This window comes from Ailuropoda melanoleuca, chromosome 14 (assembly GCF_002007445.2).
Source record: "Ailuropoda melanoleuca isolate Jingjing chromosome 14, ASM200744v2, whole genome shotgun sequence".
Taxonomy (NCBI): Eukaryota; Metazoa; Chordata; class Mammalia; order Carnivora; family Ursidae; genus Ailuropoda; species Ailuropoda melanoleuca.
This window is the reverse complement of record NC_048231.1, coordinates 89,810,204-89,836,143: the sequence shown is the minus strand read 5'-3', so window position 1 is coordinate 89,836,143 and position 25,940 is coordinate 89,810,204. Positions and strand designations below refer to the sequence as shown.

Below are 25,940 nucleotides of genomic sequence, written 5' to 3'. Positions count from 1 at the left end.
GCCTTCAGCTCAGGTCATGATCCTGGAGTCCTGGGATCAAGCCCCACAATGGGCTCCCTGCTCAGTGGAGAGCCTGCTTCTCTCTCTCTCTCCCTCTGCTGCTCCCCTTGCTTGTGCTCTCTTTCTCTCTGTCAAATAAATAAATAAATAAAATCCTTAAAAAAAAAAAAAGCATCTTGTTCTGGATGCCACAGCTTAAAAAAAAAAAAAAAGAAAAGAAAAAAACCAACCCAAAACCAAAACAAAATGAAATCATGCAACTCTTGTTGTCTTTCCAGTTAGCATGTTACCTCTTCGAGGTGTCTGTGAACACTACCATGGCCCCCTCTGCTCGTATCAGTAATTCAATACTGGTTGTCCACATCTAGCAGAGAATGATAAATCTGTCCTCAAGGGTTCTAACCTTCAGAGAAGCCACGAAACATGAACCACAATCTGACTTAACTGTCCTCTCTCCTTTATACTCAGCACCGCCGTGGTGACTGAACTGTCTCTATGAGTCAAAGAGCATGTTTGTCAGGGTTGTAACCTGTGGGACTTCACTGTCAGGAAGCAGTCACCTGGGGAGGAGTCAGAGATGACACATAAGGTTCCCAGCGTCACCCCAACTCTTCTTGGCAGTTTGATTTGTCCTTTCTTCCGTTTTCTACCCATAGCAGTGGACCCTTGGCATGGGAATGGGAAGAGCCGTGTCTTGAAATTACGATTACGGATGAATGTTCCACGAGAAGAGATGTTCAGCCATTTATTGATATATCACTTAAAAAAAATTATCGTGGTAACGCACAGCAGAAAAGGAAATTGATGAAATCAAGTGACGTCTTTCCCTAAAGCCTACTGATTATCACCTTGAAAACCAATTATGTAGCAGATTTTCCTTAGGCCATTTACGTAGGGATTTTTCTAATCCTTAGAACATTAGCATTGTCTCCTTTTACCGATGAAGAACTTTGATCAGGTAAGTGGCAGAGCCAGATGTAGATTTGTCCCTGACAAGTGACAAAGCCTGGGTTATGTCCTCAGTCCTGTGAGAGTTTTCCAGCCTCTAGAGCCCTTCCCCTGCTGCCCTCCCAATTGTCTGAGTAAGCGTCCTAGGAATGTAGAGAGCCAGGGGAGTCATCCTTCTGCCCCGACTACTGCTCCCAAGAACGGTTGCAGAATGGTGTAAAAAGGGCTGAATACTGACCCGTGCTATAACACAGGTGAACCTTGGAAATGTCGTGCTAAGAGAAAGAAGCCCGTCACAAAGGACCCCAGAGCATTTGATTCTGTTTATCTGAAATGTCCAGAAGAGGCAAATCCACAGAGACAGAAAGTAGATCAGTGGTTGCTGGGGCTGTGTGTGTGTTTGGGTGGAGGGACGGGAAGATGAGGCCTTGAAAGCTAAGGAGTGGGGGATTCTTTTTGGGAAATGAGAATGTTCTAAACTTGTGGTGATGGTCGCACAACTCTGAATATATCGAAAGCCCCCGAATTGTACACTGTAAATGAGTGAATAATATGGCATGTGAACTATATCTCATTAAAGCTGTTTAAAAAAAAAGTGTCGCAGAGCCCTCAGCCTCGCTGCCAGTCAGATGGGCTCAACTGAAGCTGCAATTTTTTCAGTAATTAGTGCGAACATTTACCGCGCATTTACTTTTGTGCCAGGAGATGTACTAAGTGCGTTGTAGGCAATAACTCATTTGATCTTTATAACAACCTATGATGTATAGACCATTTTACAGATAAGGAAGCTGAGGCACAGAGGGGCTTTGACACACTTATTGACAGTGCTGGTAAGGAGTACAGCCGGAATGTCAACCCAGGGGGTCTGGCTCTGGAGCTCTTAACCACCTGTGCTATGTTGCCACTCAAAAGCGATAAATGGGTGTGTTGGAACTAGAACTTCTGACTCCTACTCCACTGCTTTTCTTGGGTAGTAAAACCTACCTATGTGCCGTGTCCAATCAATATACTAACTGGGGATATTAGATATGTAAATTGCAGGGTTCTCATCTTTGGGCAATTTACCAGACCAGCAATAAATACCCCAAATATCTTTATTTGGAGGATAATTCTAAGTCTGACTCTCTATGTCTCTTTCTCTTGCCTTTTTTCTTCCTTCCTTCCTCCCTGCCTTCCTCCCTCCCTCCTTTCCTCTCTTTTTTCCCTTCCCTTCCCTTTCCTTCCCTTCCCTTCCCTCCCTTCCCCTCCCCTCCCCTCTGCTCCCCTCCTCTTCCTTTCCTTTCCTTTCCTTTCCTTTCCTTTCCTTTCCTTTCCTTTCCTTTCCCTCCCCTCCTCTCCTCCCCCCTCTCTTTCTGAAGCTATACTTTTATCTGTTTGCCCACGCTTGTTCTATATTTTATATTGAGTTAAAACAGTAGATGAGGTCACAAATATAACTTGCACTTTCGGTTGTGAAATACCATAAGAAATTTTAAATTGGATTTGGGTTCCATTCTTAATGCCTTATGCTTACATTTAGCCCTAACAATTGTTTGTTCAATAATACTGAGAAATATCAACTTTTATCTCAAGTCAAATCCACAGCTCTAGCTCCCATCACCTGCTCAAACCTCTGAGATGGATAAGCAAACACACGGGCGTTAACCAAAAAGCTGCTTCTTTCTGCGCATGTTTATGGCGGCGGGGCGGGGGGCAACATTTCTTCAGCAGTGAAAGGACAGCATGTTGCCACTCATTTTCTTGGTTCTTTGCATACTGTGGGACCTGCGCTCATTCTGGCTTAGTCATCTATTCATGCAGCAATTCAGCCACACTCACCACGTCTTCTCTAAACATCATCCTTGCTCAAGGTGGCTACCATAAAAGTTGTCCTTTGGAGGTTTTTGTTTTTGAGACTTCTTTCAACCTAGTTGAGAGCAGTTTTTCCATTAGACAGTTCTGTGAGTGCTAAGTAAATAGTCATACATGTCAAATCTGGCCTTTTTATACCAATTGGAACCATTAACCACCAAACGTACGTAATCTGGAGTGGAGGTGTCTATTTGCCGTCTTGCAGATGGAGTTTCTTTCCGTTCTGTGCAACTAACTACCATCTAGACCGAGAGGGGCTTATGATGCTTTTAAATATAACACCTGTTAACCACAGACCCCATGGAGTCCAATTTCTGCACAGCTGAATTGAAAATGCGCTATAGCCAAAATCCATCGGAAATGCAATTCAAGTCTTTATTAAAGAGTGTTGAGAGGATGCAATTAACAACCACAGAACAAAACTTACAAACCTCCTTTCAGTCTCTCTGGTTCAGTCTCCCCTCCAGATCCCTGCAGTTCATCAGGCTTCCCTCTCTTCTCTCCCTGCCTTTGTGCTCTGTTCCAAACCCAAGCGGTTGTCTTCCTTTTTGATACCAACATACCACTTTTTCAGCTTTCCAGCTCTTTCTCCCCATTATGTGCATTAGCTGAACTTCAGGTCAAAGCACAAAGTTGCCTCCTGCACACTCCTCCTGAGGAAAGCAAGGGGGTGTACTCTCCTAAATTAATTATGTTTACCCTGATATTCAGAGAGCTTGGGTGCTTCAGTTTGGGAATGCTTTTTTGTTCTCAGGGAATAACCTTATTTCTAAACAGAACACCTTGAGATTAAGGAAATGCTGTGGGAACATCAGAAGCTGCAGGAAAGGCTTCAAAGGGAAGGAAGAGCTAAGGGACGTTCATGAACAGTATGTTCCCGGGGCTGTGTCTACCAGGCAGGGCCATCCTTGGGATCCCACAATGTGAGCCTCACACACTGATCCCCATGCCCAGAAGGGCCCCAGCACCCAATTTCATGCTCTGTTATTACCATCTCAAATAGCTTCATCATTTTTTTTTAACAAGGAACCCCTCGTTTTCATCTTGAACCAGGCCCTGCAAATTGGAACCAATTCATAAACGGTTAAGAAACTGGTCCATCCATACAGAGAGGGGTTTCCCCTTCTACAATACAGTTGTGACCATTAAGATACAGCCTCCTCCACCAAGAGCTTAGTTTGCTCCTGCTTTAGGACCCTCAGCATCCCCAGAATCACCATTTGCAGGTCTAAGTGCTCCTCCCCTGTCCATGCTAAATGTATCCTACTGTGGTGTGGGCTTTCCTTTTCTTTAGCTTTGAGGCATATGAGACTTGTTCACCAAGGTAAGGAGAAATGGGAGCCTCCCATTTGGATGGAATGAAATGTTATGTACAAGCATGGGGCTCTCCAAAGGAAAGTTTTCCAGAGTGGTGCTAGCACTGTACCCAGAGGATAGAGTGGAAATGGTCCTCTGGGTTCAGACAGACCTGCCTTCTTAGGGCTGTGTGGGTTGTGCACTGCACAGCTCTGGGGACGCCTTGCACTTTAAAGGTGTCAGCCGGCACAGCCATGACTAATCAAGTGTTAAATGCCTTCTTGTACATGCTTGCTCAAAAATGCTAGCCAAAGGAGCCGTACTTTCCCAATTTCGAAATACCTCCCTCCTAGCGATTCATTTGCATTTCATCAACTCCTCTTTTTTGGAGGCAAGTGTGGCTGTGTCCTTTTTTGAGCCCAATGAAAAGACTTTGAAGACAGAAAGAAAGAGAAAGGAGAGATGGCAGTGGCTGTCGGCTCAGGCAATTCTCTCTCAGCCTGGGCTCTGGCTGCCTTGTACTCCACAAGGATTCAAGGTTCTTCACTGGGGCTGCCCAGTGGAAAATGTCTGCGGGCATTTTCGATGGTCACGGCTTGGGGGAGGGGTGCTAGTGGCATCTGCTGGGTAGAAGCCAGGGGTGGTACTAAGCAGGCGACAGTGCAGCGAAGCATCCGGTCCAATTGCCAGCAGCGCCCCAGGTGAGAAAACCTGCCGGAGGACTTCTTCCGATCCACCCAGCAGCCAAGTGCCCAGGCCCAGCCTTCCCTAAGCCAGGGAGCAGCAGCGTGCGCCTCTCCCCAGCAGCCACCGACAGAACTCTAGGGAAGGTCAGAGGGCTCCCGGAGCCAATGGTGATGTCAGGGATTTTTGTTTTTCAGATTCACATGGCATGAAAGGATGACAGACTCCGGAGAGCCCCAGAGGCGCACACTTTGTTTTCTATCTACGTTGCTTTCCCAGAAAGTTCCTGAGAAGTCAGACGCCGTGCTTCGCTGCATAATATCTGGTAACTTTCAGCGGCTAATTACCCTCTGAAATCTCCCTGCCGACCCAGGTTTTAGGCTCACAAAGGCATTATTAAAACATTATTTGTGGAGAGGACCTGGGAAGTTGGGTCTGAGTGACCGGTTGAACAACTAAGTCCTCTATGATGATTTTTTTTTTTCTGGAGGATTTCTTCGAGTAACTTCCTGGATACATTTTAGTGATCTTTTTCACTTCACATTGTGGTTCTTGGTTAGGGGACTCCCACACCGGTTATTTTTTTAAATAATACATTCTTCATTTCCTGTGTACATAGGAATGGCGTGAATAACTTTGCTTCAGACGACTTACTGAAATCTTCCATCGCTCTTTCCTTGATCTCCTCAAACTGGCCAAATGCATCTCGGGTTTCTTGCCTTCTTCAGGCAGACTAGTCAGCAGTAAAGAGGTCAAAACCAAGGCAGAGGGTGCCCAGTGGAAGAAAAGCAGGGGACTGGAACTCCGCCTGGACCGGAGAGTACATAACCCAGACCTGACCCCAAATAGGTACCCCCAGTGGAAAGACAGATTTATTATTAAAAGGAAATAGTAGAAGCAAAATAATAGGGTAGCGAAGTGGTCTCTTGTACCTTGTTGGTTGCTTTCTTTCTTGGAGTATGTCTCTACCTTCAAAAACATAGAGGCACCAGTGGTCTTTCCTGAGGGTTCACAGAAAACTCTTCTCCCCTGAGATCCCTTTTTCTAGAGAAGAAGAACAGCCAGCTTCTGAAATGGCCAGGCTTCCTTAGCCAAAGTCGTAATAAAATCTCATCTCTGGTCTGGGTGCTGGGGTGTGCAACTGTGCGCTCAGGCCCTTCGATGAGGCCAGAGCCAAGCACCCCCCCCCTTTCTTGGTGTTTGTCCACAGCCATTCAGAGGAGGGACAGGCACAAGCCCACCACTGAGCCTTCACACTTAGGCCCCCATGGCTCCTCAGGAGGCCACGGTGTCTGGACACACCCTAAACTTGGCCACCAGTCCCCACACACATTAGCCAGATGCTTGTGACACATTCTGGAGGTGGCTCTCAGTATGTGACCTGCAGGTAGGCTTAAAAAACAAGGGTAGGATTTTCGGGTGAGGTTTCCAGCAAGTGGAGGGAGAAAAGAGAACCACCCACGAGGTATAAGATACCACTTCCCTGTGCAAGTCTCATTTCTGGCTGATTATTCAGATCTATACTGCACAAAAGGAAAACACCAGTCAGCCATTAAGAAACTGGGGGCATCAACCAGCCCTGATCAGTCTGAATTAAAACATGGGAGTCCAAGCGATTAGAATGAGTTCTCCAGGTCCAGTGCACACATACTTTATATACCTTCTTTTTTTTTTTTTTAAAGATTTTATTTATTTGTCAAAGACAGAGAGTGCACGTGCACAAGGAGGGGGAGTGGCAGGCAGAGGGAGAAGCAGGCTCCCCACTGAGCAAGGAGCCCGATGCGGGGCTCGATTCCAGGACCCTGGGATCATGACCTGAGCTGAAGACAGACACCTAACCAACTGAGCCACCAAGGTGCCCCTATATACCTTCTTAAAAAAAAAAAAAGTCAATTATACACAAAAAAAGGAGCAATTAGGTGCTTCCTGAGAAGGAATCTAATAAAACTGACTGAAAGGGGGACACGAGGCTAGTAAGAATAAGCAGAAATGAATTATGATCTGCAGCCTCTTTGATGGTTTTTCAGGGAAGCTTAGTTTTGGTGGTTTAGTCATTTGTCTGGAAGGGACTCAGCCAAGACCCTGGTAAGGAAGGATGTGTCCTTGCACGCAGATCTGTCTGCTCCTGGTTCCCGGGACCGATTAGTCAGGCACCTACCTAAAAGGGGGGGGAAGCAAGGAGTGACAACCTCATCTGCCACCAAGCATGTTCGTGGTGTTAGCATAGAGGTAGCCTAGCTGGGGGACCCCAGATTAGAGAAGACACAGAGAGGGAGGCAGGGACTCTGAACATGCCCAGGTCCTGTCCATGGTACAGGTCTCAGAAGCACATGGAGTTCTTTCCTTAGTGGTCTCTGGGGCTGCTCACCAAATATCCTGTGAAAAATCAGACAGAAACACAAGAAGGATGGATCTAGAAAGTGTCTTGTTTCCCAATACTGGGCTTTCCTCCTATGCATATGGCACATTTTGATAGGTTTTCAAGGATACGGAGGCTAGGGGGAAAGCTCATTGGGACACACTGGAAACCTTCTTTCGCCTGTCACAAGGGGTAGAAAATCCCAAGAGGTGAATGGAATTCTTGGGGGTTTCACCAGATGAATCCATCAGCATCACATCTGGTTAATGATCACAAGGGTAGGATGAACTCCTTCTGAGGGAGAAGGCGTAGGGGAGTTCCCGTGACGACCTCACTCAGGTATGCACCGTCCCAGACTGGGAGACGCTCACCCCGGACTCCTTCATCCTCAGGAGACGGAATTTGCTCCTCCATTTCGTTCCTCCCTCTTCTGTGCCATAACATATGCTCAACTCCAAGCACTGTTAAAGCTTAGTTTTCCAAAGGTCAAGGGACTTCCATGCAAGTATGAAACGAATATTTCAATGGTTTTGTTGAATTCTTTGAGTAAAGAGGGACCCGGAAAGTAGAAAGTCCCGGTCAGAGGACATTTGAAGAATTAGGTATTTATAGGCAATTTAATAAAAGAATGTTAGGATAAGATTGCTGACCTAGGTAAAACACTGGGCAATAAAGCCATGACTTACAGAGTTATTTTTTTCTGCCAGGCAGAGATTATTTACCTCTCCGTTGGATAAACATCTACCAGTTTACATGTAACTTCACTAAATCTGGGAATTTTAATCAGTAGTAATCATTGAATTAAACAGAGGACATTCCCCTAGATAATTCTTAGATGGACCTTTGTCCCCATGACACCGAAAGAAGATACTATCCACATTTTTGCCTCACATACAAGTTTTAGATCATTTTTCTCAGTAGCTCCTTGAGATTTGGGACAGCATCTTTCATGTTGTACGCCTCATCGTCTCCCCAGTGCGACGCCATCTTGGGCACGGAGCGTGTGCTCGATTGTGCGTATTGAATGATGCATTTGAATCACCGAGAGGGAGATTCTCCAGTTTCCCAACTGACTTACTTCATCATGCTCATCCCTAGTGTTTATTACCCATTCTTGTTCATAGCTTTATGATTTTCTTTTCTAAAAATACTTAATGTAATAAGAATATTCTTATTTCTTCATTATCAGGTCAGCCCAAGCCAGAGGTAACTTGGTATAAGAATGGTCGAGCCATTGATGAGTGTGGCATTGTTTCCAGTTACGAACTCTTCCAGAATCAGTATATTCATGTGTTACATCTCTCCTGGTAAGTAAACGTGCCTCTGTGGACCGTTCAAAGGTCCCTGCCTTCTGTCATGGGCTGGTTGATATCAGGTAAGGCCAAAAGATTGGCTCCTGTTTGCTTTTTGCATCCTAACGTGAGATGTTATGAGCAGGCGTCAGCCAAGCCATCCAGCTGAGCTCTGCCTGGTAACTGTTCACACTCCTCTAACGTGCTGCCGTTGATAGAATTACAACTTTATCCAGAATTGTATTCAAGGTGTCCAGCCATTTTCATTCATTAAATGAGCTTTTCACTTAATCTTGTTCTCTCTGGCAAGTCAAGAAATGCAGCAGGGCTTTGGCACCGTCACCCAACCTTTCTTGCGCAACACCGGAAGGAAGGGGGAGTGGCTGACCATGATCCCACAGCACACTGGTGACGGCGGAAGGCTGGAAACCATGCCTTCTGGCTTTATTTTAGGAAGCAGTATGGTCCAGTACAGTGCTTTCTATTCTTTCTCATTTCCCCAAGAACTATTTGTTCGGATGAAATCAGGAAACTCCATATGTGAAGTAGAGAAAATGAGAACAGCTTTGGTTGAAGCTGGGAGGAGAGTCTGTGCTCTTGGTCCCCAGTGCTACTGAACTGGTCACGATGTTCCTTACAGGGACTCTGAGGAGCCCGAGGTCTGCAGAGCGTGGTATGAAAATGACTGGCAGGCATGTGCATGTGCTGATAGCCTTGGGTCTGAGAATAACAAAGTAAGACTTGGGTTTGAATTCTGGCTCTACTAGTTTCTGGCTGTGTGACCGTAGCCAGCTAGTGAACCTCTCCAAAATTGAATTTGTCTGCAAAATAAAAGGATTGCTGAGAGAATTAAATGACTTTATGCTGATAAAGTTCTTGCCATATAGTAATTTTTCAATAAACACTAGCTTTCTTATCCTCCTCTCCACTCTTTTGTATCAAAGTATGATCAGAGATCATTTTATCATGGTTGAAATGCTTGACCCAACTGGCTTACAGAGGATCTAACCTGATGTTCAAGACATTTGTTTGTTCATCTACTATTTAGTCCTTTTTAAAAAAAGATAGATTTATTTATTTATTTATTTATTTATTTATGAGAGAGAGAGAGTGCGAGTGAGTGGAGGGAAGGGCAGAGGGGAGGGAGAGGCAGAGAATCTCAAGCAGACTCCACACTGAGCGTGGAGTCTGACGTGGAGCTTGATCTCATGACCCTGAGATCATGACCTGAGTCAAAGCCAAGAGTCAGATGCTTAACCAATTGAGCCACCCAGGCACCACCATCTACTCTTTAATTCTTTAAACAATATTCATCAAGCAACTGTTATATGGCAGGCATGTTGTGTAATGCAAGGGCTAGAAATGAATGACATAAATGTTGTCTCTGCCCTCATGAAGCCTCAAGTCCGGTACAGGAGACAAGTGGTGAACAAATCACATTCCATCTTCCCCTCGCTCTGTAATATACTAGGAGCCAGCCCCGCTGCCACTTGCTGCCCCTCATCCGTGCAGATTTTCCTGCCTCTTCAGTCCAGTTTTGCCAAGGCCTTCCCCTCCCTCCTCTTCATCCTGTTCAACTCAGAATCCATCTCTATGGTTCACAGTAATTCTAGTTACCATGGCTCTGTCCAGCCTCAGACATTCTCTTCTCATTTGCACAGGCCCCCCACTTTGGTGCTAATTTATTGCTGCAGACTGACAGATAGTTCAGTAGACTGTGGGCTTCCTAGGGGTGGGAAGATTCTCTGTTTCACACTAATGCCTCCCCGAGGGCCTAGTATAGTGCCACATAAATATTTATTAAGAGGGTGGGTGGGTGGATGGTTTTATATGTACCATAAATATATATGATGTTAATTTAGATCAGCATTGGCAAATTTTTCTATAAAGGGCCAGATAGTAAATATTTTAGGCTTTGAAGGCCAAATGGTCTCTGTCATAACTACTTAACTCCACCATTGCAGTGTAAAAGCAGCTAGACTATACATACATACACATCTATATATTTAAGCATGGTTCTGTTCCAATAAAACTTTATTTACAGAAACAGGTAGGGGGCCAGATTTGGCCTGTGTGCTATAGTTTGTCAATCCCTGGTCTAGATGGTAAGATCCTTGAGTATCTACATACTGTACTTCTTTGTATGTTTTCCACTCTTGCCTTTGTTCCTCTGGCCCCTCAATCCACATTTCTTGATTAATTTTAGTCTCACACTAAGCTAAAATATTATACTCACTTTTGTAGCCAGAAGAGGGACTTAATGGGTATTCTTTAACTGATGGAATGCCATTTAAAAATTGAGATTTGTTATTTATGTTATTTGCTGTTTATATAGGACCAGAAATGTAGGCAAAACCAGTGTTTGTGGGGTAAGGGAGCTAAGGGATGGAGGAATGAGAAGGCCATGATGAAGCCCAGGGGCAGGTGGGCAGGTTAAAATGGGAAGAGAAATTTAGGAAGAGAGCTTGAGCTGGGACAGGGCACGGAGTCCTCATTCTTGTCCCAGAAGTCCAGTAGGGCACCGGTTTACGGTAACAGCTAAAGACTTGAGATGACAGAATGTACTCTTTTCAAACTCCTGTTTGGCCATTTTGAAAAGTAGCCCACTTACTGGGAAAAGCATTCAATCACGATACAAGGAGTATGGGTGGGGCAATGCGGTAACAGACGTGGTTGCATTTTTCTTCTGAGTAGTCAGCGTGCTGGGTACTAACAATCTTTTGAAAGTTCCGAATTTTTACTGTAAAGTTCTGAACCATAGTTGCCCGTGAGCATCCTCCAGGGAACTTTTAAAAACCCCTAATGCTTGGCCTCGACCTTGACTAATTCAATCTGGACCCCAAGTGATTCCAATATAATTGTCCAAGGTGAAAAATTCTTATCTATCCGTCTGTCTGTCTGTCATCTGTCTATGTATCTATCTATGTATCTACCTATCTATCATCTATCTATCTATCTACCTATCATCTATCTATCATCTATCATCTAATCTCTACACCCAACATGGGGCTCGAACTCACAACCCCGAGATCAAGAGTTGCATGCTCTTCCAACTGAACCAGCCAGGTGCCTCCAAGATGAAAAATTCTTTACAACCTAAAACATTCACCTGCCAAGTAGTTTGACTTCTACCTTTGTGTTAAATGCTGGTTAGGCAAACGAATGGTCTTTCGTGCCAAAGCCTTTCAAAGATCAAAAGCCGGTTGTTCGTTATTCGTCTCAAATTTTCTTGCCATCATCGGGTCACCATAAACCACCAGATTAATTTATAGTTCCCCCAAAGGAAAGTACTTTTGTTTTTAATCTCCCTGAGTTTAGTCTTTGGGTCATTACATCTTCACTCTCAGATGTTCAAAAGCTCCCGTTCCTGTGTTTCCCAAGGGTTTGTTTCTGGTTTGATAGACCTAATCTGCTGTTCCGCTCTGCAGTCAAGAGCTTATTAGTTGACCTTCTGATCTTCCCTCTTTCCTCACCTGGCAGGGTCCTTCTCCATCCTCCCTGGGTCCTCCTCCTCATGCCCCTCTAATCTTGTCACACCATGTACTTTGGACAAGTGAGACGGCTCGGAGTAGATTGATCAGTGCTGTTGGGACCTTTGCATACCACAGGTCAAGTGTGCTTGGCAGGCAGAGGAGTGGAAAGCCGGGAGAGCATTCCAAGGGCGAGCAACATCAATAACAACATGGTTTGCCCTGTAGCATGAAAACATTTTTTTTTTTTCAGAAGATATGGGGGGTTGGGAGGAGGGGAGGAAAATGCAACTAGATGTTTTCTGCCTCCTGGAAAGCAAGTTGCAAAGAGTGCGTAGCACAAACAAGGAATTGTGGTCTCTTCTGAACACGATGTAAAGAAAGGCAGCTGAAGAAGAGATAAAAATCTGTCCAGGAACCCACACCTAGAGAGAGACACTCCTCTTCTCTGCAAGGAGGCCTCTTAGTGGTCATGATTGTGTCCCGCCGTGCTGAGCACTGATTATAAGAGAGGCGGGAGGGAGGGCAAGGCGGGATGGGTGGACTGGACCCCCGAAAGCCTAGATCAGAGGGAGGGGTGAGGCTGCGCCTCCTTCTCCTCCTCAGCTCAGCCCTGGCCCTACAGAGGACCTGGGGGGGGGGGGCCTGGCCAGGAGGCCTGCACAGTCACCACGAGCCAGCCTGCTCGTGATCTGTACAGGTTGAACAGTGTCCCCCAGCCCAAATTCATGTTCACCTGGAATGTCAGGATGTGACCTTATTTGGAAATAAGACATTTTCAGCTGTAATTATTTAAATGAAGGTGAGATTGTGGTGGGTTAATGTGGGTTTTAATTCAATAACTGGTGTTTTTATAAAAAGGAGAAAACAGACACAGAGGGGACATAGCCATGTGAAGACAGGCAGAGACCACAGGGATTCAGCTACAAGCCAGGAAATGCTCAGGACTGCCCCCCACCACTGGAAGCTAGGAAAGGGCAAGGGAAGATTCTTCCCTAGAGCCTTGAGAGGGAGCACGGCCTTGCCAACACCTTGATTTGGGACTTCTAGGCTCCAGAACTGTGAAAGAATAAATTTTTCTTGTTTTCTCGCTACCCTCTTTGTAGTAGTGTGTCATGGAAGCTCTAGGAAACTAATACGTGGTGTATCTGAACATTCTAGAAAAAAAAAGTGCAGCCATTTGCCTACCTTGCCGTAACCAACTTATCTGATAATGTAGTGCTGGTTCCTCAAATATCAGCTGGGTTCATCTGGGCTACCTGGAAGGCATCTTTGGGTCAAAGGGCAAGGAACACTTTCCTGATTATGCCTCAAACTGGATATTAAGTACTCAAGATTTTGAAGGAAAAATCAATATGAAGGTTTCCTTGGTCATTGGTGTTTTTACTCCCAGGGGCCATTTGGCCATGTCTAGAGATAGTTTTGATTGTCACAGCTGGAAAGGGTTGCTCCTGGCATCCAGTGAGGAGAGGCTAAGGGTGCTGCTAGACATTGGACATTGCCCGCGGCAACCTCCCACAACACAGAACTATCCAGTCTACGATGTCAATAGTGTTGAGGCTGAGAAGCTATGTGATAACCCACCACAAAACAGAGTGCCTTGAAACAGCAGTGGCTTGTTATTTCTCATGGTTCAGTGGGCGGGCTGTGGTTCTTCTGCTGGCTTGGCCTGGCTCACTCAATGCTCCCTCCGGCCACTTGAGTCGGTGGAAGGATTGGTTGGGCTAGAAGGTCCAAGATGGCTTCACTCACAGGTCTGGCCGTTGACCCTGGCTGTCGGCTGGGCCACCTTAGCTCTCCTTCACCTGGGCTCCTATCCTCCAGTAGGCTAGAACCTCTTGAGCTCCACTGTAATGCCAATCCCAATACATCGCCTGGTCAGAGCAAGACACTGGACCAGATTTCAGCAGCACGGAAGCAGATGCCACCCCTTTAAGAGTGGAGTGGTGAAGTCACACTGCAAGAGGGCGTGTGTAAGTGGGCGGGAGGAATTCATGGCAAACTGTGTCGTCAACTACCTTCTCTATCCATCGAACATCTACCTAATTTACCTTTGTAAATCACCTACTTGCAAGCCTCTTTATCCCCCTTGAAAACAACTTTCTAAGGCTCCTTTTTGCCTATAGAATAATTGCTTTCATTCTTAATCCATTCGTTTATTCTGCAAGCATCAAGTGCACTTTGCAGGTTCTCATCACCGCCCGAGATAGGAGGATGCAGAGTGGTAAGAAAATGTCTTGCCCCTGTCTTCTGTGATCGCACAGTCCAGCGGAGGAAGCAGACACATAAGAAGGCAATTAGCAGAATGAGTTCGGGTTTTTCTTCCTGATACCAACCAGTTCTGACACCAGCTGGCTGCTCTACATTTCCATTCAGTTCTGATACCAAATATTCATAGGGAGTGTCAGCCTCCGTAGGTTTAAGTTTGCCACCCCCCACTCCCTGTCTCCGCTTCAGACACCAGATTACCCACATTTCTGTCTGACTGGCAGCAAAGTCAGGGGGTTCCCATAATCTCCTCTCTCTCCTTCAGGTTCCATAATTTGCTGAACCACTCAGGACTCAGCGAAAACACTTGACTTACGTTTATTGTTTTGTTATAAAGGGTACAGTTCAGGAACAGCCAGATAGAATCGATACACAGGGCAAGGGGTGGGGTCAGGGCTGCAGCACTTGGTGACCTCTCCAGGTATGCCACTCTCCAAAACCTTGATCATTCCCCAACCTGGACCCTTTCTGAACCCAGTCCTTTAGGGTTTCTATGGAACTTCCATTATGTAGGCATGACTGATGGACTCATTGGCCCTTGGTGATTAACACAGTCTCCAGCTCCTCTCCCTCCCTGGAGGTCTGGGGGTGGGGCTGGAGGTGTCAACCCTGTAATCACCCCTTAGTCTTTCTGGGACCAGGCCCCCTCCTGAAGCTACCTAGGGGTTCCCTGCCACCAGTCATCTCATTACCATGCAAAGGACATTGCTCCAGGCATTCTAAGGGTTTTAGGAGCCATGTGCCAGGAACCTGGACAAAGACTGAGTACTCTTTTTTTTTTTTTATACCACACCAAGCATATGCTAAGTTGGAGGTGAAGAGAAAGCATCCTGAAAGACCAGAGTAAAGGCAGTTAAGTCAGACTCTGCCGGGTGGGGGTAGGTGAGGGGTCAATGCGGGTGCACCAGGAAATTTTCTTAGAGGTGCCCCCAGCATGAAGCCCTGAAGGGGCCTGGAGAAGGTTGGGAGGGAGGGGAGGACCCTTGGGATGAGAAAAGCGTGAGCAAAGGCACGAGGGCACTGCCTCCTACGGTGACTGGGGTCCGTTCAGTCGACGGCAGGGGTACGGGCAGGGCCCAGCAGGTGAGCAGCCTGCAGGGGAGAACAACTGGGAGGGCAGGCTGGGGCTGGACCCAGAACCCATGTGCCCCAGCTAAGGGCTTTGCACCCTTATCCTGAAAACGATGTCCAGACTAGGAAGGAGTTTGGGGCTGCAGAGAGTTATGGGAACATTTGCATTTTTAAAAAAACCTCCCTTTGACTGGGACGCCTGGGGCTTAGTCATTAAGCGTCTGACTCTTGATTTCGGCTCAGGTCATGATCTCAGGGTTGTGACATCAAGCCTTGCTTCGGCTCTTTGTTGAAAGCTCAGCTCCTAGGGGCAGGGGCTGGGATTTCTGTTATTTCTTATCTCCACAGCCTAATGTGTTTGTAAATGATGACAAAATTCTCCAGATCCTTCCTCAGAGTCCACACTTTTGCTGTTGTCATGCTCTGCCACTTATTAGCTGTGTGGCCTTGAGCGAGTCAATTAATTTCTCTGTGCTTTGGTGTCTTCATAAAATGATTTTTTTGTGATGATTTCAGTGCGATTATTCATGCAAAATGGTCAGCAACATGTGCATTAAACATGCAACAAGTATTAGTTAGTAACTAATATGATTTTACTCCCCACTCCTTGAAAGCTATGTAGTCCCGGAATTACTCTGTCTGTGCCCTCGCTTACCGTAGTTGTATTTAGAGCCAGGGTAATTTTATATGAATAGCTTGGAAAAGCATTAGAATCAGTGGAGCATTTTCAAAGACAAGAAAGAAGTGGACATTTAACAGGTGAGCTGGAACCCAGACCCAGGTTGAAGCTGTTTTTCTCATCCATTTGATGAGACCTTGAAACCGTGTTTTTAGACGGTGGAATCTGTGATTTTAGTGATGTCTTAAACGATTTAGTTATTCCTCACATCTAGGTGGACAGACAGATGCCAGGAGCTTTGAGACACTGTGTTATATTCTCAAAGCCATTCCGGCTTGTAGCAAAGAGTTGCTTATAAGTTCTTGTTGTCTGAGTGGAAGACTTTGGTTTCTGGAGGCCTCTTTGTGGACATGATCACACAGGGAAACCCAAACTCCTTGCCAAACATCTAAAAAACATGAGTTGTTGGTCAAGAGTGAGTCTGGGCAAATGAGTATTGGGGAATCAGTTTGAAACATCTCTATTCCTGCAAGAAACACTTCAAGGCACATGTCCTGCTAACGGTAGAATTGTCACCATCAACTTTATTTACTAAGGACAGGAGATTATTTCCACCATTTAGAGCAAGGATATGAAGCCAGATTGGATTGATTGATTATTTTATTTTTTTAAAGATTTCATTTATTTATCCGAGAGAGAGAGTGGGGGTGGGGGGGGAGAGGGAGAAGCAGGCTTCCCACTGAGCAGGGAGTCTGACCCGGGGCTCGATTCTAGGACCCCAGGATCATGACCAGACCCAAAGGCAGACACTTAATCAACTGAGCTACCCAGGTGCCCCTGGGTTGTCTGGATTTAAATCCCAGATCTTATACAGTGTATCATCTTCAGCAAGTTACTTAGCCTCTCTGAGACTCAGTTTTCTCATCTGCAAAATGGGGATAATGATAGTACTGCTTTATGGGATTGGTATGGGGATTAAATCAAGACATGCAACAAATTTAGAATACTCTGTAAGTAATAGTTATTTTATGATTTGAACATGTCCCCTCACTGAACTACAATTTTGGGACTGATGAAAAATAAGGCAACTTGGGGGGGAATGAAACATGAGAGACTATGGACTATGAGAAACAAAATGAAGACTTCAGAGGGGAGGGGGGTGGGGGAATGGGATAGACTGGTGATGGGTAGTAAGGAGGGCACGTATTGCATGGTGCACTGGGTGTTATACGCAACTAATGAAGCATCGAACTTTACATAAAAAAAAAAAATAAGGCCGACTTGGAGGTAGGAAAGGTAGCATAGCTTGGCAGCATTTTCCCTCTGCTATTTCCCTCTTAGAGGATAAGACATAATTAATGTGTTTCATCAAGGAACCATTGGGTAGAAATAAAGATGACTGAAATGTTGCTATGTCTTGACTAAGACAGGAAAGGCATTTCGTCTGAAGTTGGAAAGCATTTTGTGGACTTTGTGTTCCCGTGAGCTTAAGTAGGTGTAACAAGTCTTAAGGATGACTGGTAGAACTTTCAGTACCCCGAAGGCCTCGGTGTTCCCAGCACGGAGCCCAGAAGGGCATTCCTCCTGAATGAATTCAGTGTGTGGTCATTCCTCAGACCATGCCTGGAGCATTTCTTGAATGAGTCCTGAGGGTCTGACGAGAAACTCCCATTTGGTCCCCAGGGTGATGGGTCTGTGCCGAGAATCCACGGCCTGTCCTCACATTCTGGTGTTGACTTTGGTTACTTAAGTGGGTCAGAGGAGTGAATGGTTATGGGAGCCATGCAATGGGGCACTCATCTTTTCCTGGGGGCTGGACCAGGGCGGTTGTGCTCATTATGGTGCTGGGTCTTAGGGCACATCAATGCTAGTTTGCGAGCAGGTAACATTGATCCAGAAGCCCCTCCTAAGACGTTGGGACAGAGAAAGGTGCAGTAATCCCTGGAAATTGGATGCGTGCTAAATGTCTTTGTAAATGCCACTCCATCAACACCTTCAGAGGACTTAGAGTAGACCAGTAACATTAGGGAAGTTTTGGGCCAGCTGGGGTTCAGTCTTAATTTGTAATCACAGAATCTTGGTCCAGCACTCCTGATGATTGACAAGGTGGGGAGTCTCACTGTTGTAGAAATCACAGCATTAGTATGAGCGATCATTTGACTCCTGTCTTAAGGGTAAACATCATAAAGAAGGTATTTGACAAGGGCATACAGCTACTTGGGGGAAGAGCTGGAACCAATCAGGCCCTGTGAGTCCCAGAATGGGCTTTGCTCTAACTCTGAAGGGAGGGGCACAGGGCAGGGGGTTGGGGGGGCAGGAATAAGAACAAAATTTGATTTGGGAACATGTATGCTTGTCCTGGCCAGCACAGCCTTACTTTCTTCCTCTCATGCACTCAGCCAAGGGCCTCCCATGAAATTTACCTCCATCTTTGCCCCATCATGCCTGGGAGCTTCTCCTATCTCTGACTCTACCCCCTCCTCTCCTCCTTTTAGTTCTTTGTGAGCCTTGGACCCTGAGCCTCCTCTCTGCCTGCCCCAGACTCCATCACTTCTGACTGCCTGGATTGCCCTCTCCCTTCTTCTGAGTCCTACAAGCTTGGGCCAGTCCCAGCACCTCAACCCCTTAGTTCCTAAGGCATCAGCCCAGGCCTCACAGCCCGAGTCATACTCATATGGGTGAGGAAGGCCAGCTCTCTGGATCCTCCCAGTATCCCCTCTACACCACACCTGAGCCCCAGATGACCCCAAGAATGAGCTGGACCTATGAGAGGGGTTTGTACCTGGCATGGTCCTCCTGACCCCCCTGCATTAGTCAGCTCAAAAATACCACACACTGGGGGGCTTAACCAACAGAAATTAATTTCTCACAGTTCTAGAGGTTGGAGTCTGAGATAAAGGTAGGAGCATGATGGGGTTCTGGTGAGAACCCTCTTCCGGGCTTGCTTACAATGACCTTCTTGCTGTGTTCTCATATGGTGAACAAGCTTTCTGCTGTCTCTTCTCATCGGGGCACTAATCCCATCATGAGGGTCCTACCCTCATGACCTCACCTAACCCTAATTACCTCCCAAAGGCTGCATCTGCAAATACCGCACATTGGGGGTTAGCGCTTCAACATAGAAATTTTAGGGGAACACAGTTTAGTCCATAAGACTGCCCGAAATGTGGGAGTTGTCCCAGTCATGTACAGGGACAGGCCTGGAGCAGGCCAGTGGGCGTGTGGAGGGGCCAACTGGTTAAGAATCAAGGATTTGCCCCACACTGTGAGGCCACACGTGGGTATTTCTGAGAGCCAGGTGGGTATTTCTGAGAGCTGGCTCGGGAGTCTTATTGCCTGGGGTTAAGCCTTGGCCCCACCTCTTAATTGGGCCTGTTGCTTATCTTCTATCTGTCTCAGTTTCTAGATGTGTAGAGTGGGAATAGTAATAGTTATCTACCTTGCTGAGTAGATTGGGTAAAGATTAAATGAGATAATACACATTAGGTTTTTAGAACAGTGCCCGGCACTTAGCCAATGCTTCGTAAATGTTAACTCTGTTTACCCTGAGTTCTTCTGTATTTTGTTAGACATTGTCCTTCTTGGTTGTAAGAATTTGAATGTGGAATCGGGCTGCCTGCCCATTTCACAGAAGATGGGATCAAACATCTCTGAATTCTTGAATGAGAATCTTAGTGCAGATTTCCAGAGCCGATGTTAAGAAGCCAGGCTCAGACTAAAGACATGGACTCTACTTGGGTGGTCAGGACGCATGCAAGACTGGATGTGAAGCTTGGGGCAATTCTTTTTTTTTTTTTTTTAGATTTATTTTTTTGAGAGAGAGAGAATGCAAGAGAGAGAGAGCATGCATGAGAGAGAGCACAAGCAGGGGCAGGGGCAGAGGGAGAGGGAGAAGTATACTCCCCACTGAGCAGGGAGCCTGATACAGGACTCGATCCCAAGACTCTGGAATCATGACCTGAGCTGAAGGCAGATGCTTAACTGACTGAGCCACCCAGGTGCCCCTAGTCTAGATCTTAATTCTTTAACTCAGTTCTAAGCCATTTCAGAACTCAAAGATGTTAATGAGGTCTAGTAGCTTGTTCCCACAGGGCCTTTGCACTTGCTCTTCCTTCTACCCTAGATGGTCTCTCCTCACGTAGCCCCATGGCTAGTTCTCATGTCTGCTCCAACTCACCTGATCACTAAGACCTTCTCTGACCAGAGACCCATAGCACCGCCTGACCCCAGCATGTCCTACCTTTCCTATCTTGCTTTATTTTTCACATAGCACATAACATAATGTGTGTGTGTATGCACATATTTAAAGCTTTGTGTAGGTGTAGTTGACACACAATGAACTACACATTTAAAGTGTTCAGTTTTGTAAGCTTTGATGCATGCACACACCCATGAAGCCATCGCCACCATCAAGATGAACTTATCTATCACCCTCAAACGATTTCTCAGTGCCCTTTTGCAGTCCAGCTCTCATGCCCCTCTCTCCCACCCATCCTTACACAGCAACCCATCTGCCTTCTATACCTGGAGATGAGTTTGTCTTTTCTAGAATTTTATATAAATGAGATCATAGAGCATGTTCTCTTTTGTATCTGGCTTCTTTCACTGCCCATAATTATCTTCAGAATCATCTGTGTCCTTTCGTGTGTCAGTCGTTCTTTCCTTTTATCATTCAGCAGTGTTCCAGTGTTTCATTGTTTGGATCTACTGGAATTTGTAATTCCATTCACCTGGGGATGGACACTTGGATTGTTTCCAGTTATGATGCTGATTTATTTGTATTTGTGTTTATTGTGAGTATCCCCCAACTGGAATGTAAATTCCATGGGAGCAGAAGCATGTCCAGTGTTCCCTTCTGTGCCTCCAGGGCCTGCTCAGTACCGACTATCATCAGACATTCAGTAAAGATTTATGGGATAAATTACATAATGCATTCAGTGCTTTTGTTATATTCTCTGTAGTTTTCTCAAAGAGGGGGGAAAATACTGATGGGGTTCAGGCACACTTCCTTAAAATATGGCACCTTGGCATATTAAATAACTTAAACTGAAGGAATTATTAAAAATGGCAGCAGGAGGAAGGTGTGAGCCCCCCACCCCCTGCCCATCCTGCTTCCCTGAAACAGGTCGTAAAACTCCTATGTGAAAGGTACATTTCCTGTGCCAGGGGGAGGGAAGCCATTTTTATCACCAGAGACAGGGAATTTGGGACCAGGAAATCTGTACAAACAAACAACCTTATCAAACTCATTCTTACCTTCCTAGTTACTTCATCAGTTTGCTACCTCTAGCCCAAACCCCCTTGTCTTATCAATTCTTCATAAACTTATTGTTTCTTTGTCTAAAAAGTATAAAAGCTTTCTGCTCTCATCTCTTCTTTGGGTCTTCATTCTGTTGTGAAGGCTCCCTTGTACATGTAAAAATTCAGTAAAATGTGTATGCTTTTCTCCTGCTAACCTGTCCTTGTCAGTTTACTTTTCAGACACATCCAGGGATTCTGACAAGGTGGAGGAAACTTTTTCCTCCCCTGCAGAACCATTCCAAGGTTCCTCCCCATGAATGTGGGGACCTGATTTGAATTACTGTGGCTTCTTGATGGTCAGCTGACTATTACTTTAGAGATTATGCAGCCTAAGAGGATGTGAAGACAGGAAGTAATTATAAAAGGCCTCCCCCCTGCAGGAGCTATAGGAGCAGGCCACTAGGTCAATAGCCCCTGGGGCCATTTGAGCTCCAGGGAATCTGAGCTTCTGGTCATTATGTGGCTGCCCCCTCTCTGTCCTTGTCATTTCCCATTCGCTGGATTGCCACACCAGCAGGGTAGGAATTCTTCCTCCTCACCAGCCTACACCAGCTTTCCTACAACCCGGGGCTGCTGCTCCCAGGTGCTTGCTTTCCTATCGGCTGCCAGGGGCCGCACCTGCTCACCTACAGGGTCCCAGGAGATGGGAGTGAGGCAGAGGTGCAGTGAGATGGCCCGGAAGAATGACAAAGAAGGACATAGCAAGCACCAAGGCTCTGGCAGAGCAGCAGACAAAGAGAAGCAATCAAATTATGACGGTTTCTTCCCTGACCGCAGGCCCCCCAGGCTGCCATTGAGAGAGAAGTTCTCGGGTCTGGTTTTGTGCACTCCCCCTGCCTGTGTGCAGTGGTTGGTTTTCTAGAAAAGCAAAACTAGCTCCAACACGCACAGAGCTGCACACGGGGGCAGGTTTCAGGCATTTACTGGGAACTCAGCTCAAGGGGAGCAGTGAATCAAGTGACAGCTGATATTTTTCTGAGAATTTAATAAAGGGACTTCCACTCTTTAGAACCGTTGGAGTCCTGGAGCTGGAAACGACTCTAAGACCTTGCCCCTCAAAGTTGATTTCAGAGCAGCAACAGCAGTCACGGCCCCTGGAGCTTGTTAGGATGCCCGAGTCCCAGCCCCCTCCCCTGGCAGTCGGATTCTGCATTTTTACAAGGTCCCAGGGGATTCCTGTGCACAGTGACACACAGGAAGCCCAGCTCTAAGGATTATCCCGCTCCCGGCTCTCTCTTACATATGAAGAACTCTTTAAAAAATACTGACGCTCAGGTCCAGTGCCTAAGAAAGGCTGATTTAATTGGTCAAACCAATTGATTTTTACTTTATAGATCACCCAAGGCCCAGAGAGATCATGGGACTCATCCAGGTTCTTAACAACTGGTTAGGAACAAAGCCAGGATCAGAAGCCAAAAATTCTGTCTCCCAGCACCCACGGGTCCTGTTACATTACTGCACTTCCCTCTACCAGAGCTGTCATCCAAAACAGAATCTACTAATGTGTGTGCTAGAGTATATCTTAAAGAGAAGTGATCATGAGGATTGCCTTCAAAAATAAGGATTAATGGAGGGCCTCCTGTATGCCAGAGCCATTCAAGACCCTGGGGACCCAGTAGGGAGCACAGTGAAGTCCTGATCTCAGGGACAGGGATAGAGAAAGAGTCGCACATTAGTCACACCAGCAAAACCAGTAGTGTCAGGTGACAAAGAGTAAAGGAGGGCAGGGAAGGGAAGGAGTCTCAGGAAGGAGGGTGTCTCTGCTGAGGTGCTGCGAGCACAGGTGGGAAGGGTAAGAGTGGGATAGTGGTGGGATTATCCTGGGGCAGAATATTCTCTTCAGAGGCATCAGCAGGGCAGAAGGAAGCTGGAGGTGGGAGCATGCAAGGTCATGGTGGCTGCAGAGGAGACAGGGCAGAGCGAGGAAGACCCACAAGCAGCAATGCCAGGATCCACACAAGAAAGGAAGTGGCCTGGGGTGCCTGGGTGGCTCAGTCATTAAGCGTCAGCCTTCGGCTCATGGCGTGATCCCAGGGTCCTGGGATCGAGCCCCACATCGGGCTCCCTGCTCCAGTGGGAGCCTGCTTCTTCCTCTCCCACTCCGCCTGCTTGTGTTCCCTCTCTCACTGGCTGTCTCTCTCTCTCTCTGTCAAATAAATAATAAATAAATAAAAATCTTTAAAAAAAAAAAGAACGGAAGTAGCCCAATCCAGGGAGGTCCTGGAGCAGGTGGCAAGAAGCCACCAGGTTCTGGATCCATCTGCCAGGAGTTCCTGCGGGATTGGATGCAGAAGGGGAGTGAAAAATGGGGCTCCGAGGTGCGCCCCACGGATGATTAATAGAATGGAATTACAGTTTTTTTGAGACAAGAAGCAGGTTTAGATAGGAAATTCCAGTGTTTGATTTGGGGCATGTTGGGTGTTTGATGAGTTAGCTGTACTGGTCTTTCAGGATTCTAAGCTAACTTGCTTTTATAAAAGAGCTCTGGGTCCTCCAGTGTCTAGTGGTCTGCTGTTCTCGGTCCTGCTCTCTAGAGGCCATATCTTACACAGATGGATTTACAATTTAATATAGGAGGTTTTCTATTGTCAAAATGTACCTTGAGATTTCTGGACACATTCTGGGCATTATGCTAGCCTGGGTGTAGGGTAGGGACGGTTTCCAACTACCCTTGAGTTTTCTTTTGATAATAGGATTCTGTTGTCTATTAACTAAGCCTGATGCTAGTAATGCTGTAGGTTTTTTTTCCTTTCTGGAGTCAGTTTGCTCATTTCTTATTTAAAGAATATCTCGTCAGCCTGCATTGCTCCTAGAGGCTCAAAACGCTGTCAAAAGCCTAACACTTTTGTGCCAAAAGAGAGCCAAGAAATCGCGTCTGATACCTGCCCTGGCAAAGATCCCTCCTCTTCCATCAATTTACCAACTCGCCTACCTCCTTCACGACCAAACAAGAGCTAACATCCTTTTAGCTCAGTGCTTCTGAGCTCTGGCCCCCTTTAGAATCACCGGGGAAGCTTAGAAAACACCCATGGTGAAGCCATTCAACCTTGAGATGCTGCTTAATTGCTTTTTTGGGGGGAGCCCTGACCCTGGTATCCCCCCCCCCCTTTAAATACTTCATTCTTTAGAGCAGCTTTAGGTCCAGTGCAAAGCTAAGCAGAGAGCAGTTTCCATATCTGCCCTTGCCCCGTCCCACGCACAGCCTCCCCCACTGTCAACATCCCCCACCAGAGCGGCAAAGCTGTTACTATCGGTGAGCCTACATGAGCCATCATTATCACCCATAGTCTGTGGTTTACATTAGGATTCGCTGTTGGTGTTGCAGAGCCCATGTTTTTGGCTGAATACATAATGACATGTATTCACCATTATAGTATCGTACAGAGTACTTCCCTGCCCTAAAAAATCCTCTGGCCCTGGTTCTTTTAGAAAGCACCCCTAGCGATTCTAATGTTCAGCCAGGGCTGAGAACTATCTATTCAGTGTTTCCTGTGTGCAGAGCCCTGCTTTAAGCGCTTCTAGGAGTAATCTCCCATAGTCCTCCTGTCATCCTCTGGGTAGGTACAGTTATTGCACTTTCGTAGCTTGTCCATGTCGCACAGTGAACGGGCAGTGTGTGGACCCAGGCAGTCTTGCTGCTAAGTCTGTCCCTTAACCCCTGTGCCGTCCTGGCTTTGCAATCTGCCTCTGACTGCTGCTCAGAATTGCACTCGGCTGAAGCAGAGACGTAGGATTTCCTCTGCAGTTCACTCGTGCGCCGTGCTCCTGGGCAGAACTCTGTGCCTTTCAGCCCCCAGCTCCTGTCCTTTAGGGCCCTCTCCCCACCAGCTCATTTCTCTACTGTCCCTTACACATAGCCTGCTCATTCCAGCTCTGCTACATCTGCCAGGAATGCCCTCCCCACTTCCCTACCAGCCAAAATTTAATCCTTCCCGCTATGCTCAGGTTCCACACTCCTGGCACGTTGTCGGAAGATCCAGGCCACCCTGACCTCTCCCCTCCTAGCACCAGAAATGCTCCCTGCCTCAGTTGTGCCTTTTGGGATTCAATGACACTAGAGTTTGCAAATTGCATTTGCTCCCTGTGTAACCCCTGAAAGTCTGATCTCTCTGCAAAACTGGCAGCTCCCCTCGGGAAAGAGACGAGTCTTATGCCACCAATTTCTCTCCCCTTTCTCAAGTCCCACGCACTGGCTGGGCATCTATTGTGGTAGGTCCAGCAGGACATATGGGAGAATGAGGTGTTCCTGCTCGAGCAGGGACCACAGGCCACGTCAGGTAGGGAGAGCAGGAGCCGTCCATCCTTACCCTGCTACGCTGTGCACGTGTGGTGAACATCTTACAGCATGGTCGTTTCCACTCCTCCCTAAATGGCTGCTTTGATCTGATTCCCAGAGATTCGCGGTTGGAGCCTGAGGTCCAAACTCCTCAGTCCAGGGTGGAAAATGCCCCATGATCTGGGCCCTGCCCAACCCGCGGTGGGTGACCATATCTCCTGATTTACCTGAGTCAGTCTCCGTTTCCCGGGCATGGCCCTGGTTTCTGCCTGTGGTCTCACTGTAAGTATTAATAATGTCCCTTTTCATTCTCACGACTGTTCTGTTTAAACGATAAATTATGCAGTGGCCCTATCTTTTAGCCCTGGGCTCCCCCAGAGTCTCACCTTGAGGCTGTTCCTTCTGCCTGGAATGATCAGCCCCCACCCCAACCCCAGGCATATACCAATTTTCCTGCCAAAATCCTGCTGTGTATTTCCTAGTCCTGCTTCAGCATTTTTTTTTA

General features: G+C 46.6%; 1 protein-coding gene across 9 annotated transcripts in view; it reads left to right on the top strand.

The window, feature by feature from the left end:
• ALPK2 (alpha kinase 2) overlaps nt 1-25,940 on the top strand; it is a 143,924-nt gene that overhangs the window by 22,412 nt on the left and 95,572 nt on the right. For all 9 annotated transcript variants that reach the window (XR_002143966.2, XR_004620508.1, XR_004620507.1 and 6 more), the window contains exons 2-3: nt 4,977-5,104; nt 8,328-8,445. Coding sequence is in view for 5 of the 9 variants with exons in the window: in XM_034643335.1 (XP_034499226.1) it covers nt 4,996-5,104; nt 8,328-8,445 (227 nt within the window). In the remaining 4 variants the exon portion in view is untranslated. The remainder of the gene's footprint in view (nt 1-4,976; nt 5,105-8,327; nt 8,446-25,940) is intronic.